Here is an 18,562-nt window from a genome sequence, read left to right on the forward strand (position 1 = left end):
CTATTTCACTTAAGTTTATTGTTTTACTAAGTTTTTATGATTATTTTTTTTAATTCTCTTTAAGACATTATTTTTTTTTCAAAAATATATATGTAATGGTTGGGAATCCTTCCCTCGTCGGGTAATACCTGCCCCGCCCTCGTTTTAATTTAAACGGGTATTGGGGCGGGTATGGGGTGAATTTAAGAAGCGGGTATGGGGTGGGGGAGCAATCCCCGCACCCGCTCCGCCCCGCCCCGTTTACATTCCTAATGGATACCGAATGTGTTCTCCATAACAGATGGATATTCCCTTACTCTATTATTAGAAGTGGAGCGAGAATGAGGACATAAATTGGTAGGGAAGATAGGGTGTGAATTCTCTAAATAATTGATTTGATTCATTGTGCACTGTTAGAAAGAAAAAAATATTAGCAAAATTGTTGAAGTACTAATCATTTATTTTTTAGGAAAAAATAATATTGTTTTTAAAGAAAGTTTTAAAAGGTCAAAATGGGAATTAAGCTCACAAGTAAAGGAAAACCATCACCCACTACTAGTGTCGTGGGATTCCACGTAATTATAGTAGGAAGGAAATTAAAGGCAATTACAACGCACAATAATACCAAAATATACCTTTGTTAAAAAATAATGGTGACAAAATACTCTGAGAGAGCGAAGTATTAACAAAAAACGACGTCGTTTGTAGGAAGCTGAATTCACGCGCTGCTAGAAGAGCAGTTGCTGAGGTGTGTGACTCTCCCTCTCTCCTCTACCTTGTCCCTCCAAGTTCACTATTTATTAGTTGTGTAGCAGTTTAGAATTTGTAGTTCGTAAACTTAATACCCTTTCATTCTCTCTCTCTATAAAAAATTAAGTTTCACAATACTTTGAAGATTTCCTTCCCATGGCGGCTACTGTTGTTGATTTTGCCGATGAAGGTGATCAGCTAATGATGTACCTTCCATCTCAAGTTCTGGATGAGGCCTGTGATACAAAGGTATATATATATATGTATGTGTGTTGCTCTAATGGTTATTTAATAATTTGTTCTAATATTTATATAATTGAGTATAATTATTGAGAATGTTTTCTTGTAAATCTTGCTTAGACCCATTTTGTAAAACCGCTTCAACTACACAGCCACCGCAACCGCTACCACCATCATCACCACCTTCATCATGATCGTCGTCATGCTGTCGTTAAATTTCCGGTTGAAGAACTTCCTGATAAGGTATTTTTATACTTAAATCTCAATCGTAATCGTATATATATAAATAGGTAATAAACTAAGTTTATTAAGTTTCCTTATAGGAAGAGAAATTAGTTGTCATATACATATATATTTATGTATATATACTGTATAAACTTCATATTTCAACAGCAATTAATGTGCTGTGTTAATATTATTTCTAATAATTATGCTATATATTGTAGGACAATAATATTATGAGCCTAGAACTTAAAATTATTGGAGTTTTAGTTTAGTAGTCTTTTCAACTCAAAGAAATTAGGCTAAAAGACTTAAAATGTGAGTTCGAATTTCGTTTTCTCAATACTTTTTTATACAGTGCACATTATTAGTTATGAGCTTTAGATTTTTATTTGAAATATAATAATATATATATATGGAGGACTAAATTGCAGAACATTAACTTAGTAGTATGTTATTTAGAGTCTATTGTTCTTTTTATCAGAATAATTAAAAGATAGTCTATAATGGGGTGATTCTATAATATATGTTACATCTCAGCAACGTTTAAAGTTTTTTACTTAATAAATTACTTCTCATTTTATAGCTTCTAGCCTTCTAGTGTATAAATTTATTTGGTACGGTGTCACTAATATAATAAATTAATGGTCCATATATAGCACCCTTCGAAAAATAGTAGTTCTTTCTTCAAAAAAAAAAAATAGTTGATATTTTTAATTAATGAACTTTCCCTTTCTTAATTAAGGTTTTTTTGTATCTTAAGCTAAAAAACAACTATATTCTTACATTTATTTCTTAATCAAAATATGAAATTCGTATAAGAGGCATTAACCAAGCTACAATTTTTCAATTGTGAAGTATTTACCAAATTATATAATCAGCTAGCATTCTGACATATTAATACTTTAAATGGAAACATTCAAATATAAATAGGAGAAAAGCATGAAACGATATGTGTATCAATTACATATAATGCATTGTAAGCTTAAACGTCACTTTTGTCTCGTTCAAAGCCAATTTTCATAGATATAGTGCTTAAACTTGCTTGTGTGGTTTAATATTATTAATTAGAGCTACTTATTTAATATTTTATAATTATATATATGTTTAATATGTTTGTCATCCCCTTTCAAAAAAAAATAAAAATAAAAAATATTTGTCCTCCCAACACTTATGTTTACAATTATTGATTATGTAACTAAAATGTGGTTGTAGAACTCAATAAAGAGCAACAATAAAAAACCGCCGCAGAGACCAAAACTTGGGCAACATTGGGCATCGGCGGCAGGGCATGGAATGCGAGCCATTTTTCTAGATTCTGCCCAAAAATCATGTATTGGTACTGGTGTTTTCCTTCCCCAAATATCCCACAACAATAAAAAGCCAGGTATTAATATTATATATACCTTACTATATATAATTAAAGACACCATAATAAAATGTATTGTATATCTAATTATAAAGTCAAATTTTTTATTTTTTTATGCATTCGAAAAAAAAAATAAAAGAATAAAGTGTATATGATAAATCTATCGTATAATATATTTAGATCAATTTTACATTGTTAAAACTTAAAAGTTTAGAAATTTATTTGTTAAAACTTAATAGGTAGATTGGTAAAAGAAGAAAAGATTAATTAGGTGCCTAAAATTGTGAAATGATAAAAAGCTTATTATATAAATTATGTTTAAAATTCCATATGTAGATGCAAATTTTTAGTGTGCAAAAATTCTTATGTTATGTTTGGTTTATACATTTGAACTCCTAATAAAAAAGAGATTAATAATCTAACAAAAAAGTTACATATATAGTGATTTTTACTGTTAAAATTCTTTTTTAGAAATTTAAATGCAACAGAACAATTATATGAAAGATTTTTACATTTACATAAAAAATTTAAGTGCATGTATGTGTAACTAAATAAATTATTTATGCTATTAAATTTAAATATGTAAACATTAATTTTTTTTGAAAGAAAATATGTAAACAAATTTTTCTCTCTTTAAAATTTAATGCTATAAAAACTAGTGTAATTTAACAATTATTCACATAGTACTTAAATCCAATACTCTCTGTTACTATTCATAAAAAAAAATATTATGAACTAGTTTGAAAAAAGTATTATAAAACCAATTAATTATATGCAAACTGATGATATTAATATAAGTTTTTCTTTTTAAAATAAATATTGATATAGTTTAATTATATTATATATGATGCAGCATGTGCTCCTGTTCTCCTACCTTCACGTGTGGTCCAAGCTCTCAACCTCAACGTCCAAGCTTTAGGTTTACAAATTTCACCTCGACAAGGTTTTTATTTGATTTCTTTCTCTAATAGAAATTAAAATTATTTTGATTCTATATCTATATATATATATCTTCCTATATAAATTAAATTGCTTATTTTTAATTTTAGTAAATATTTTTGTTCTTTAGCTGATCCTAAAGCAAACCGAAAGAGTGGAAGCCATAACAACAACACAAATTCAGGCAAACATAGTAAAAAAACAAAGGAGGTGACGATACCTTCGTCACAATGTGGTGTTATTTCTCAAAAAAGGAATTCTTCTCCAGAATTGTTTCTTCCAAAGGAATGGACTTATTAAAAAAATTGCTTTAGCTTCCAAAAAGTGAAGATTATGATTTTTAAACCATAAATAATCCCCATTTATTATTATTTTTTTAAAAAAAGGCTAAAAGCTCTGATTCAATAGTTTGTTTGTGCTGTTATTTATGTCCTATCATGTATTTTGATTTAAATAAATAATAGCAGCCAAAAATTTCTGCTTTCATTTCACTTTCTATGACAATATGGTTTTATTATATATACTGTCGTTTATACATGGATGTATAATGTATAAAAACCATCGTATATCCTTGCAAATAAATAATTAAATCTATTGTATTCTTTACGAACAGCCACTCAAATTACATGAACTTTTTATAAGCAATGATGTACATACAGTAACATATTGCACTTTTGCTTCCAAGAAGAAAGGGAATTCTATAACGGTACATAAGTTCTACATTGCATACCAATGTTATAAAATTTCACTATTATTTTTTTTTTCTTAGTAATCATTTATATTATAGAGTGTCCAGATCTAAATTTCATTTCATCATTTCATAAAGTACCTAATCCAATCCAAATTATAATATGCCGGTATCTATATAATCCGTGCTTAATTACAAGAATACATAATTGATCAAACCATTCTATCATGATACTTTAGTTTCCTTGGGACAAAGGCAAGGACCCACTCATTCAACCAATATTTGTTTAAGTTTCTTATTTTTCTTTTAGAAATGAGCGACGACAGCCTCAGGATCCGGCATGAAAGTTAGGCAAGGTTCAAACTTGTTTGATTTTCCAACACATGAAGACTCCGTCTTTGAAGCGTTTTGCACAATGCTTACAAGTCACAAGAGTCAACAGGGCATCTCTTGTGGCTTTCACAACCTCCTTCTTGGCTTGGTCCTGGAACTCACGTAGCTCCTTAAGCTCCACTGACATATTTGTCGCGATATGAATGTTAGCTTTATGCAAGTCCTTAAGGGTCTTGAGCTTGGACGCCAGTCCTTGTACCTCTTCTCAGGCATTCAACAAATCTGTCTCTGCCTAGGTCAGCTTGGCTTGGGTAGAGGAAATGATTTCATCTTTGGCCTTTAAAGTCTCCTGGTCCTGCTCCCTGAGAGCTCTCTCTACAGTGTGTCATTCTGAAGAGTCTCCATTTGGCTTTTAGCTTCCCTGAGCTTCTTTAACACCCCATCCATGCCAGCCTGCTTCGAGACAATAAATCCTTGATCGATCAAAGTCTTGGAAAGGCAGCCTGGTTCTGCAGCAATCTGGTAATAACAAATAATAATAGGGATTAGTAAGGCTACGAAAGTAAGCAAAAAACTCAAAGAGTGTTAAAGTATAAAATCACGGAGGTAAGGGCCACACGCATGTCTTGAATTTTGTAGACTGAATTGGAAGAAGCAGAGACCGTGAACCTTATACGGGAAGCTAAGTTAGGTCAGTAACAAAATAACTCACCATCTTTGAGGTGAAGTGTAACGCCCTAAATAATTAGGCACGCTACCCAAAATGATTATGAAACCCTAATCCCCTAACCGGGATTACTAATTAAAAATAGCGCAGAATTTAAACTTTTATATTAAACAGACTGAAAATAAACTTGTAATATATTTAAACTTTTCAAACATAGTTGGGATCCCAAAAATATTTACAAAATTATTACAAGCTCTTTCTTACTAGCCGACCTAAGCGGCAAAACAGAATACAAAAGTCAACACTGCTAGACCCATAACCCGCTTGGTCTGAAGTGGCGTGAACATGTACATTCTTCGTCTACTCCTGAAACTCATGGCTGATCAGCTATTGCCTTACCCTTTCCTGCACAGTAGAGCACCCGTGAGCCAAGCCCAGCAAGACAGTATAAATCATAACACAAATATTATGCTTAATCACATATATGTCTGTATAGCACAGACCTAATCACTATATCAACATGCCCATTTATGTCTACGTGGCGTAGACCTATGTGTTGCGTTCACACATCTAATTAAATCTACGTGACGTAGACCCACGTGTTGCTCTCACACGTCTAATTACATTAAGGCCTTAGAAATGGTTCATCTCGGTTATGAGTACCGAGTCCGACCTGATTATGCCTTGAGCGCATAATCCTTAAATTTCATTTCATTTAACATGGCATGGCATTATACACATATTCTACTAGAGTAATAACCCTAGGCTAACAGACCATTCCTATTAGGGTAATAACCCTAATCCCGGTTACTAAACATCCATGCATATCATATTCACATAAGCGCCACTGCGCATACTCTATGTGCAAACTACTGTCTTACCTGTTGTCCAGCTATAAAAGGAGATTCTGAATCCCCGGGTGCTCCTGATCAGGTGTCGGTAATCCTAGTCACACAAATCCGGGATAATTCACACTTAGGGTTAACCCCTGATTTTCAACTCATAAAATTCAAACATGGCATTTATAACTCAGATAATCATACAGAGCTCGGAACGAGCTTTCCAACGATATAAAGAACTCCCGAATCGGAGTTCGGATCACAAAGTTATGCATTTTTGAAAATTCAACATAAACTGCCCAAAAACACGAGGGCGGGCCGCGGCATGCTCCAGACCATGCCGCGGCACCTTGGAAAAATTCCCAGGTTCACTCAAAGGAGCGGGCCGCGGCATGCTCCAGAGCATGCCGCGGCATCTGGGTGCAGAACCCAGAAAACCAGCAGCAAACTTCGAATTTCAGCAAGAACAATCAAACCTTTTACTCCAATTTCTCAACCAAGCATACAAATTAACCAAATATTGATGCTAGCAATTAACAAGGAAATAAAACTCATGTTTCAAACATCAATTTCCACCAATTAACCCAAGATTTCAGCTTGCATAAAATCAACTCAAAACATGCTTAAATTCACAAACTTTAAGCTTTCCAATTTGAGCTTCAACTCAACCATTTTCCAGCAGCAACCAACCACAAACAACATGAGATTTAGGTTAAGAAAACCCTAAAATTTCAACTAAAGCTCAACCAAACACCACAACAATAATTCAAGCACAAACATACTCAAATTAAACAAAGTTAACTCTAACTTTATCATACATGCATAAGCAAGATAACATCACCTAGTTCATGCTTTTCTCACAATTAAAATCTACCATAAACAAAGTTTAAACCAAAGAAAATTACCTCAAATCCCAATTCAAAAGCAAGCTCAAGATCTACAACAATTAAGCTCCCAAGGCAAGACAAGATAAAGCTTTTCTTTCAAAAACCAAACTTGAAAAATCAAGAGGATTTGAGTGAGAGAGAGGGGTCGGGTGAGAGAAGAACACAACCAGAAAATTAATCTCTTTTCCTCAAAAAATCACTTTTAATCAAATATAATCCAAATATGGTCAAATGACCATTTTGCCCCTAGGGCTTATAAAACATACCTATTCACTTTCAAGGGCATAAATGCCATTTCACATTCAAATATTGCCAAATAAATTTCAGATTATCACATATCAAATAAAATACCAAATAATCAATTCAATTTACATTTCGGGCCCGAACCCGGTTCGGCCCGAAATTCCCGGGTGTGACTATACCGCGCCAACCTGTCAGAACACACCTGAAAAGACAACACAGGCATACTATATAATAATATAGTTCTATTAAGCACGTAATTAAATTAATCTCAACAATTTACCCTTCTCGGGTCATAATTACTAAAATGCCCCTGGCTCACCAACGGGGTCTTTAACATGTTAAATTTCATATAATTTCACATATATTGAACTGTATAATAATATAATTCCTCAATTAACTCATAATTATATAATTAGGGTTTTGCTAATCCTTTTCTTAATTCTGGGTATTACAATTACCCCCTCTTTATAGAAATTTCGTCCCGAAATTTACCTGAACAACTCCGGATATTTCTGCTGCATATCCGTCTCGAGCTCCCAGGTTGCCTCTTCTATTTTACTGTTCTTCCACAGTACTTTCACCAGTGCCACAGTCTTGCTTCTCAAGACTTTCTCTCTTCTATCAAGTATCTGCACTGGTTGTTCCTCGTATGATAAGTCCGGTTGTAGTTCCAACGCTTCATAACTCAGAACATGGGATGAGTCTGAGACATACTTCCGAAGCATTGATACATGAAACACATTATGTACAGCTGCCAGCGCTGGGGGCATAGCCAATCTGTACGCCACTTGCCCTATCCTCTCAAGGATTTCAAAAGGTCCAATGAACCTCGGGCTAAGTTTTCCTTTCTTCCCAAAGCGTTTTATGCCTTTCATCGGAGATATTCTGAGAAATACCATGTCTCCGACCTGAAAATCAATGTCTCGACGCTTTGGATCGGCATAACTCTTTTGCCTACTCTGAGCCGCGAGCATTCGCGCTCTAATTTTGTCAACTGCCTCACTTATTTTCTGAACAGCTTCGGGACCCAAGAACTTTCTTTCACCCACTTCATCCCAGTGTGGGCGATCTACATTTCCTTCCATACAAAAGTTCATAAGGAGCCATCCCGATTGTTGCCTGATAGCTGTTATTATAAGAAAACTCGATCAGGGGAAGGTACTTTACCCATGATCCTTCAAAGTCAAGCACGCATGCCCGTAGCATGTCTTCTAAAATCTGAATGGTTCTCTTGGATTGTCCATCCGTCTGAGGATGAAAAGCTGTGCTGAACTTTAACTGAGTTCCCATAGCTCGATGCAGACTTTCCCAGAATCTTGATGTAAACTTCGGATCTCTATCCGACACAATGGACTTTGGGACACCATGCAGACGAACAATTTCTCTAACATATAACTCAGCATACTGATCAATGGAGAAGTTCATCCGAACAGGTAAAAAGTGAGCAGACTTTGTAAATCTGTCCACTATGACCCACACAGAGTCAAACTGTTTAGTGGTTCTAGGCATACCTACCACGAAATCCATAACTATATCTTCCCATTTCCATTCTGGTATTTTCAGCGGTTGCAGCAACCCTGCAGGTCGCTGGTGTTCAGCCTTCACTTGCTGACACGTAAGGCACTTTGCAACATACTCAGCGATGTCATTCTTCATACTTGGCCACCAAAACATGGCTTTTAGGTCTTGGTACATCTTTGTCGACCCTGGATGAACTGAATAAGGAGTCGTATGAGACTCATCCATGATTTCTTTCTTGATGTTCTCATCCATAGGCACACAAATTCGATTCCCAAATCTCAACATTCCCGTTTCATCCACTGAAAAATCACTAGCCTTCCCGGCCGAAACCCTAGCTCGGGTTTTTATCAATTCTTAATCCTGCTTTTGCGCTTCTTTAATTCTCTCGAGAAGAGTGGATTGCAGGGTAATATTAGCCAATTGCCCCACAACCAACTCAATTTGAGCTCGAGTCATTTCATTTGCCAGCTGTTGAGAGATTTGCTTCATAGAACTCAGCTGACTCTGACCTTTTCTACTCAGGGCATCAGCAACTACATTGGCTTTACCAGGGTGATAAAGAATCTCACAATCATAATCTTTCACCAGTTCTAGCCAACGCCTCTGTCTCATATTCAAGTCTTTCTGGGTAAAGAAATACTTCAGACTTTTGTGATCAGTGTATATCTCACATTTCTCGCCATAAAGGTAATGCCGCCAAATCTTTAGCGCAAATACCACTGCTGCGAGTTCTAAATCGTGAGTAGGGTACCTCTGCTCGTACTCCTTTAACTGCCGAGAAGCATAAGCTATTACCCTCCCAGCCTGCATAAGCACACAGCCGAGACCCTGTCTCGAGGCATCACAATATACCACAAACTTTTCCTTATCTGAAGGAAGAGTTAGTACAAGAGCGGTAATCAAGCGTTGCTTTAACTCCAGGAAACTTTTCTCACACCGATCAGTCCAAACAAATTTCTGATTCTTTCGAGTCAGCTCCGTTAAGGGTACAACAATTTTAGAAAAACCCTCAACGAACCGACGGTAATAACCAGCCAAACCCAGAAAACTTCTAACCTCTGTAGCTGATTTCGGTGCTGGCCAATCCCGAACAGCTTCAATCTTGGCCGGATCCACCATGATCCCATCTTTATCCACTATGTGCCCCAAGAATGAGACACGAGATAACCAGAACTCACACTTTTTAAATTTAGCATAAAGCTTGTGATCCCGTAACCTTTGTAAAACCGCTCTGAGATGCAATTCATGCTCTTCTTCCGTCTCAGAGTACACTAAAATGTCGTCAATAAACACAATCACGAAATAATCCTTAAATACCCGATTCATCAAATCCATGAATGCCGCTGGGGCATTAGTGAGTCCAAAAGACATCACAAGAAATTCATAGTGTCCATATCGAGTACGGAACGCAGTTTTCGGGATATCTTCCTCTCGAATTCTCAGCTGATGATAGCCTGAGCGAAGATCGATCTTAGAAAAGACCGTCTTCCCTTTCAGTTGATCGAACAGATCATCAATTCGAGGTAAAGGATATTTGTTCTTAATGGTAAGCTTGTTCAACTCTCGGTAGTCAATACACATTCGCAGGGTTTCGTCTTTCTTCTTCACAAATAGAACCGGAGCACCCCCAAGGTGAGTAGCTCGATCTAATGAATCCCAGATTCAATAATTCTTGCAACTGTATCTTCAATTCCTTCAACTCAGCTGGAGCCATTCGGTACGGTGCCTTAGACACTGGATCCACTCCCGGAGCCAGTTCAATAACAAATTCAATTTCCCGAACAGGTGGCAATCCCGGCAAATCTTCTGGAAAGACATCAAGGAACTCACATACCAATTTCATATCCTCAGGCCCTGATGTCACAGGTTAGCTAGTGTCCACTGCAGTAACTATGAACCCTAGACAACCTCTACCCATCAGGTCTTTAACTTTCAACAACGATATTCTTGGTATGCGCGCCCCCTGAACTTTACCCACGAACACCGCTGGGTTAGCACTCTTGGGCTCAAACACTACCATCTTCCGTTTACAGTCGATCATTGCTCCATACTTAGACAGAAAATCCATTCCCAGGATTATGTCAAAATCAGATAATTGCAGTTCAATTAGATTGGCGGTCAATTCGCAACCATCAATCCAAAAAGACAAGGACCGAATCCACCTTGTGGATACTATCAGGTCTCCCGAGGGTAACAGGGTTCCAAACCCCGAAGCATAAATATCACATGGCTTATGCAAACTTTCTATCACTCTACTCGATACATATGAATGAGTAGCTCCAGAATCAAATAACACAGTATAAGCACAACCATTAATAGATAACTGACCTGTCACAACTGACTGACTAGCATCAGCATCTGCCTGAGTTATAGTGAAAAGTCGCCCCGGGTTCTGAGCAACATTCTTCTTAGGCTCTTCTCTCTTAGCTTGGGGACAATCCCTGATAAAGTGGCCCACCACGCCACACTGAAAACATGCCTTCGCTCGGCACTCACCAGGATGATGCTTCTTACATTTAGGGCACTCAGGGTATGACCGGAATGAGGACCCGCGGCCTTGACGGCCACCTCTGTTTCCCCGAAACTTTCTATTTCCTCCTGAAGCTCCGGAAGCCTCAGCCTTCCGCTTGTGCTCAGGGTTGCTACTGTCGATCCCCTTACTGAAGTTACCACCAGCAGGAGGGTTTGATGCCATGGCGACATCCTTTACAGCCTGCTCTTTCATCACTTGCTGCTCGGCCTCTTCAGCAATTAAGGCCAAGTCTACCACTCTCTTATACAGAGTGTCATGAGATGTGGTAATTTTCAAGTCTCGACTGATTGTAGCATTCAGTCCTCGAACATACTTTTGTTTTCTGGTAAAATCGGTAGGCACCAAATCACCAGCAAATTTGGATAATCGGTCAAATTCCAGAGTATATTCAGCCACCGACATCTTCCCTTGAGTCAACTTCACAAAGTCTTCCTGGTGTGAAGTCCGTACAGCCACATTATAAAACTTTTCTTCAAAAAGTTTCTTAAACTCATCCCATGTCATCACACTGACATCTCGGGTTTGATTCACTATGTCCCACCAGACGCGGGCATGATCTTGAAACATAAAGGCAGCACAATTTACCCTCTTAGTTCCCGTCACCCCCATATTATCGAGGATCCGGGTAACAGTGCTCATCCACTGATCGACCTTAATAATGTCGATACCTCCCAGAAAAACCGGAGGTTGCAGCTTCACAAACCGCTCAAACACAGAGCCTCGATGCGGCATAAAAAACCCTTGGTTACCCACCACTGGCACAGGAGCTGGTGGTACCCCTTGATTAGCTGGAACAGCTTGTTGCCTCAAACGTTGCAACTCTTCTTCTTGACGAAGTATAACACTCCGCATTTCATGAAACATCTGCTGCCAATCAGCAGGAGGATTAGCATTAACAGCCTCCGCATTATCCCCCGGATTTTGCGGAGGTAGAGGCGGTGCTGGTTGATCGGTTCGGGTAGCCCCGGGCTCTACTTGCTCGCCCTGTGGTCTGGATGATTGCGGAGGGTCCATTACTAGTACCCCTGAAATCAACAACCCCAGCGAGTTAAGCACCGATACCACACTTACGCACTTATTGCCTTAAACCCTAACTCATCTATTTACCTCATTCATATATACATAATAGTTAACATTTATAGCATGGCTTCACATAACACATACATACTCTAGATGCTTGCATACTGCTTAAAATGGAAAGTGGTAAACAGATGATCACACATACAGTCAAGTATTTACTCTCAATACTTACTGCACCATGAGTCGAGCTTATCTCTGACGACGAATGTACATGTTCGGCCGGTCTACAGGAAGTTTAAAAACCTTGGCGCTCTGATACCAAATTGTAACGCCCTAAATAATTAGGCACGCTACCCAAAATGATTATGAAACCCTAATCCCCTAACCGGGATTACTAATTAAAAATAGCGCAGAATTTAAACTTTTATATTAAACAGACTGAAAATAAACTTGTAATATATTTAAACTTTTCAAACATAGTTGGGATCCCAAAAATATTTACAAAATTATTACAAGCTCTTTCTTACTAGCCGACCTAAGCGGCAAAACAGAATACAAAAGTCAACACTGCTAGACCCATAACCCGCTTGGTCTGAAGTGGCGTGAACATGTACATTCTTCGTTTGCTCCTGAAACTCATGGCTGATCAGCTATTGCCTTACCCTTTCCTGCACAGTAGAGCACCCGTGAGCCAAGCCCAGCAAGACAGTATAAATCATAACACAAATATTATGCTTAATCACATATATGTCTGTATAGCACAGACCTAATCACTATATCAACATGCCCATTTATGTCTATGTGGCGTAGACCTATGTGTTGCGTTCACACATCTAATTAAATCTACGTGACGTAGACCCACGTGTTGCTCTCACACGTCTAATTACATTAAGGCCTTAGAAATGGTTCATCTCGGTTATGAGTACCGAGTCCGACCTGATTATGCCTTGAGCACATAATCCTTAAATTTCATTTCATTTAACATGGCATGGCATTATACACATATTCTACTAGAGTAATAACCCTAGGCTAACAGACCGTTCCTATTAGGGTAATAACCCTAATCCCGGTTACTAAACATCCATGCATATCATATTCACATAAGCGCCACTGGGCATACTCTATGTGCAAACTACTGTCTTACCTGTTGTCCAGCTATAAAAGGAGATTCCGAATCCCCGGGTGCTCCTGATCAGGTGCCGGTAATCCTAGTCACACAAATCCGGGATAATTCACACTTAGGGTTAACCCCTGATTTTCAACTCATAAAATTCAAACATGGCATTTATAACTCAGATAATCATACAGAGCTCGGAACGAACTTTCCAACGATATAAAGAACTCCCGAATCGGAGTTCGGATCACAAAGTTATGCATTTTTGAAAATTCAACATAAACTGCCCAAAAACACGAGGGCGGGCCGCGGCATGCTCCAGACCATGCTGCGGCACCTGGGAAAAATTCCCAGGTTCACTCAAAGGAGCGGGCCGCGGCATGCTCCAGAGCATGCCGCGGCATCTGGGTGCAGAACCCAGAAAACCAGCAGCAAACTTCGAATTTCAGCAAGAACAATCAAACATTTCACTCCAATTTCTCAACCAAGCATACAAATTAACCAAATATTGATGCTAGAAATTAACAAGGAAATAAAACTCATGTTTCAAACATCAATTTCCACCAAGTAACCCAAGATTTCAGCTTGCATAAAATCAACTCAAAACATGCTTAAATTCACAAACTTTAAGCTTTCCAATTTGAGCTTCAACTCAACCATTTTCCAGCAGCAACCAACCACAAAAACCATGAGATTTAGGTTAAGAAAACCCTAAAATCTCAACTAAAGCTCAACCAAACACCACAACAATAATTCAAGCACAAACATACTCAAATTAAACAAAGTTAACTCTAACTTTATCATACATGCATAAGCAAGATAACATCACCTAGTTCATGCTTTTCTCACAATTAAAATCTGCCATAAACAAAGTTTAAACCAAAGAAAATTACCTCAAATCCCAATTCAAAAGCAAGCACAAGATCTACAACAATTAAGCTCCCAAGGCAAGACAAGATAAAGCTTTTCTTTCAAAAACCAAACTTGAAAAATCAAGAGGATTTGAGTGAGAGAGAGGGGTCGGGTGAGAGAAGAACACAACCAGAAAATTAATCTCTTTTCCTCAAAAAATCACTTTTAATCAAATATAATCCAAATATGGTCAAATGACCATTTTGCCCCTAGGGCTTATAAAACATACCTATTCACTTTCAAGGGCATAAATGCCATTTCACATTCAAATATTGCCAAATAAATTTCAGATTATCACATATCAAATAAAATGCCAAATAATCAATTCAATTTACATTTCGGGCCCGAACCCGGTTCGGCCCGAAATTCCCAGGTGTGACTATACCGCGCCAACCTGTCAGAACACACCTGAAAAGACAACACATGCATACTATATAATAATATAGTTCTATTAAGCACGTAATTAAATTAATCTCAACAATTTACCCTTCTCGGGTGATAATTACCAAAATGCCCCTGGCTCACCAACGGGGTCTTTAACATGTTAAATTTCATATAATTTCACATATATTGAACTATATAATAATATAATTTCTCAATTAACTCATAATTATCTAATTAGGGTTTTGCTAATCCTTTTCTTAATTCTGGGTATTACACGAAGGGTGCCAGAAAAGGTCTCAAGAAGCGCTTAAACCAATCAATCATGGGATCAAGGTTCAAATCCCAGACTTCACTGTTGTATTCCCCCTAGAAAGGACCATCCTCAGCCTCCCTCAGCCACTTTTTCAAGGCCTCTGCCTCTGCCTCTCCTTTTGTCAGCTCGTCGACAGCATAATTGTGTTTAGCAATGCAAAGTTGGACTCGCTCTTTGTTAGGTTGGGGGGGGGGGGTTTAGAAGGATTGTAGGTGGGGCAGGAAAGTCTTCAACCTTAAACGGAATCCCAGAGTTAGTACTTGGAGCGGGAGTCCCTGAAGACCTAGGCCTCTTAGAAGATTTAGAATTAGGAACCATATTCTTCTATTTCCAATCGAGTGGGGGAACCTCCTCTTCTTTCTCCTCAATTAACACAACTTCCCGGTTACCAAGCACTTCTTCATTTGGGCCCTCGGGGGTCACCACTACTGATGGAAGATTAGCCACCTTTGGCTCAATGTAGCATTCTGCATGGCCAGGAGGTCGTGCATGAGTTTTTCTATTGAAACCAAATAGAGGAAAGTTAAAAACATGAAATACATCAAGCATAAGCATGAGGAGACATTAAACAAGGAACGCTAATCCTACACTGACGCCTTAATTTTTTTCCAAGAAAATTCATAAATTAAAGAGATGGTGTCGTCATCTGCTAAATAACTATCTGAAGGGAGAAACTAACTTGAGGTTATGTAGCAGGATTGGTCTGAGAGAATAGGAATCGGGAGACCGAAACCCATTTGAGATCGACCCAAGAAACCACTCATGTTAGAAAAATAAAAATCCTTTTTCCTATTACCCCACCGAGTATGGGGCATACAAAATCTATATAACCTTGTGTCAAAACCAACCGACCGTAAGTGAGAGTACTCTTGAGCTGGAGGAACAAAATGAAAATTCAAAGGGGACTTATGGGCACCAGAAGTACTGGGTCTAGAGGTCCCGGAGTTGGGCACCGGGAAGGGAAATTGTGGCATGGCAGGCGTAGCCTCTTTCCCGATCTTCTCCTGGCTAGTCTTCCTAGAAGCACTCTGAAGGCAGGCATAATGGATTTCTTATTCTTTTTTGTATTAATACTTGTTGTATTTTTCTTCGGCTACTGTAATGATTTTTAGTCGGAGCTTCTTTTTAGTCTCTGGATTTTGTGTGTTGGTACAAGACACCTTGGATAAATTAAAATCCTTGATCGTTTGATGGTTCAGGATCAGCTTAGCCTTACGATAGTTAAAGGTGGTCACCAAGTCTCCAATGTTCAACTCCTCCTTCTGGTAGCTGGCGCACACCTTTGCGTGATTCAGAAATAATTAAGTAGGGGTTGTCTTGTGCAAAGGAGGAATCCTGACCCATTCAGTCAGGAGATTGAGACATTTAAAAGCTTTAAACCCCGATGAAACGAAAAACCTATGATGATATTCCTTAACATTCTTTTGAGAGTTAAAAGGTACCGGGTCTCGTTGGCCGAATGTGCTTTAACTTATAAAAACCATATTTAAACTTGTCACCTTTCTTGAGGATAAGTAGTAGTTCATTAAAATAAAAAATTTCTACGGGCTGGGAGCGGCCCAACCCCCACTACAAGAAATGCGCCGGCAAAAGTACCCTAACTGCGCCGGCAAAGCTTATCTGGGAAGCTTGGTCGGTAAAGGACTTTTTACCGGCGCGCATAGTAACTGCACTGGTAAAACTTCCTTTTACCGGCAAGAAATAACGCCGGTGTTAAAAAATGGCTTTATCCGCCATGAACCTGCTATGATAAGCTTTTGCCGGCGCAATAGTGCGCCGGTAAAACTATTGGCGCCAATCTGACTGTTGGCGCCAATAATTTTTTCCACTTTTTACCGGCGCACTATTGCGCTGGCATAAGTTTTAAATTTTATTTTTTAAAAAATGTAATTAATTATATTTAATTAATTAAAATATTAATTAATTAAATATAATTAATTAAATTTTTTTTAAATAATTATAATATTATATTAACAAAATAAACCAACATAATTTACATTAAAAGATAAACCAACATTAATTACTACTAAAATCAGTATATAAACAAAATGTTAAATGTTCGAACCGGATAATAAAAAAAGTACAGTTCTATAGGCGGGTAATGTCGTCATCGTTGTTTCTCTGAGTCTCGGGAGGCTGCGATGACGATCCAGCAGCAGCAGCAGCCGACGATCCAGCACCAAGAGTGGGCAATGGTGGAAGATCCATGGGAGGCAAGTTGAAACCCGGCACAGCTCGAGAAAGATACTCAAACTGATCTTGGAATCGTCTGAGGTAGAGTTGTTGTGTCTCATACTGCTGCCGCGTATGTTGAGTTGTCTGCTCCGCTTCCTCCACTTTTTTCTGTAAAGCCTCGTACTGTTCCATTGTAACAGTCGGTTGGGCTGAAGGATGCGTGGAAGGTGCTCTTTTGGCCCCAACTCCCTTCAGTCTGGGGAGATGGCCAAAGCCTCTAAGATGCCGAGATCGTTCCCCGAGTACTTGCGTCATAACAGGTAAGTCTCGGGGGTACTGTGTAGGATCGACAGCAGGCTCTTCGGGCTCATCTTCAGTGGGCGCTGGTTGAGTTGCCGCTATTTCAACCATTTGCTCCTAAAACAATTAAACAAAAAAGTTAAATGGTTAATTTTAACACAAAATAAATTGAAAGAAATAAATAAAAATTGAATTAAAACGTAAACTTACGTAAGCTTGTTGCGCGAACTCGTTGCGCCAATCGTTGCCTTTATGGTGAAACTTTTGAAAAGTTTCCACCGCAGTTGGCAGTTCTCCTGTGTCGGGGTTAGCCTATTTTCAAGAGAAAATATATTAGTATTGTTATTTTACTAGAAAAATTTAAATGAATGATAGTTAAATATAAACTTACCCCCTCGACAACATGTGAAACAATAGGCTTGGAGCCCCAGCCTCCTAGAAATTTCATCTTACCCCGACTTTCTTTATTTTTCGCTCCTCTCGCCTGAAATTAATAATTTTTCTAACAATTAATTATTTATTATTGACTATATAAATTAAACATTACCAAAATTAGAAATTTTAAAAAATGTACCTTTTGTTTGTCTGTGCTCCAATAAGCGATGCAGTCACTCCACACCTCTTGAGTTACTCCCTCAGGAGGTGACATGTCGGCCCTCTCCTGTCCAAGCTCCTCAATGTTTTGTATCCACTTCTTCTTGCAGTCTGCCCTCCAGTCACGTAAACCCTTTGACATCTCGTACTCACCGTAGTCTACGAATGTAGGGTTATCTCGTGGGAGGACAAACTTGGTCTGCAAAAAGTTACACATTAATACATTAATTACAATTTAATAAGAGTATAGTAATTTAGAAATTAAAAAAATTATTAAGGCATACCTCAAGTCTATCCCAGAGTGCGTTGATGTCAGCTCTACTGACATCTTCCCATTTGAATTTATTAATGGGGATAGACGTCCGAGTCATCCATTTGGCCATATTGTTGAATTTTTTTCCGTTTTTGCCTACGGGGGTGCCAGTCTCTGCGTGCACCTCAATCGGTAACTTGGCAGATTGTGTTTTGGAGAGCTCCTCCTCAACATTCTTGCCCTCGTATTTACCTCTGACCCCTTTCTTAAAAATTACAACCTTTTTA

The 18,562-nt window shown here is 38.1% G+C and overlaps 2 protein-coding genes across 2 annotated transcripts; one reads left to right on the forward strand and one right to left on the reverse strand.

The window, feature by feature from the left end:
- The first annotated feature begins 802 nt into the window (after positions 1 to 802).
- Positions 803 to 4,014, forward strand: LOC115702384 (uncharacterized). Its single transcript, XM_061105721.1, has 5 exons — positions 803 to 978; positions 1,090 to 1,212; positions 2,407 to 2,578; positions 3,414 to 3,503; positions 3,630 to 4,014. Exons 1-5 carry the CDS (start codon positions 886 to 888, stop codon positions 3,797 to 3,799), a joined length of 648 nt encoding a protein of 215 aa, XP_060961704.1. The 5' UTR covers positions 803 to 885; the 3' UTR covers positions 3,800 to 4,014.
- A 12,817-nt stretch (positions 4,015 to 16,831) lies between these two features.
- On the reverse strand, positions 16,832 to 18,552 carry LOC133031887 (uncharacterized). Its single transcript, XM_061105647.1, has 3 exons — positions 17,820 to 18,552; positions 17,639 to 17,740; positions 16,832 to 17,545 (listed from the first exon to the last, which is right to left on the reverse strand). The coding sequence occupies exons 1-3, from the start codon at positions 17,874 to 17,876 to the stop codon at positions 17,042 to 17,044; spliced, it is 663 nt and encodes a 220-aa protein (XP_060961630.1). The 5' UTR covers positions 17,877 to 18,552; the 3' UTR covers positions 16,832 to 17,041.
- Between the last annotated feature and the right edge of the window lie 10 nt (positions 18,553 to 18,562).

This window comes from Cannabis sativa, chromosome X (assembly GCF_029168945.1).
Source record: "Cannabis sativa cultivar Pink pepper isolate KNU-18-1 chromosome X, ASM2916894v1, whole genome shotgun sequence".
In the NCBI taxonomy this organism is placed as follows: domain Eukaryota; kingdom Viridiplantae; phylum Streptophyta; class Magnoliopsida; order Rosales; family Cannabaceae; genus Cannabis; species Cannabis sativa.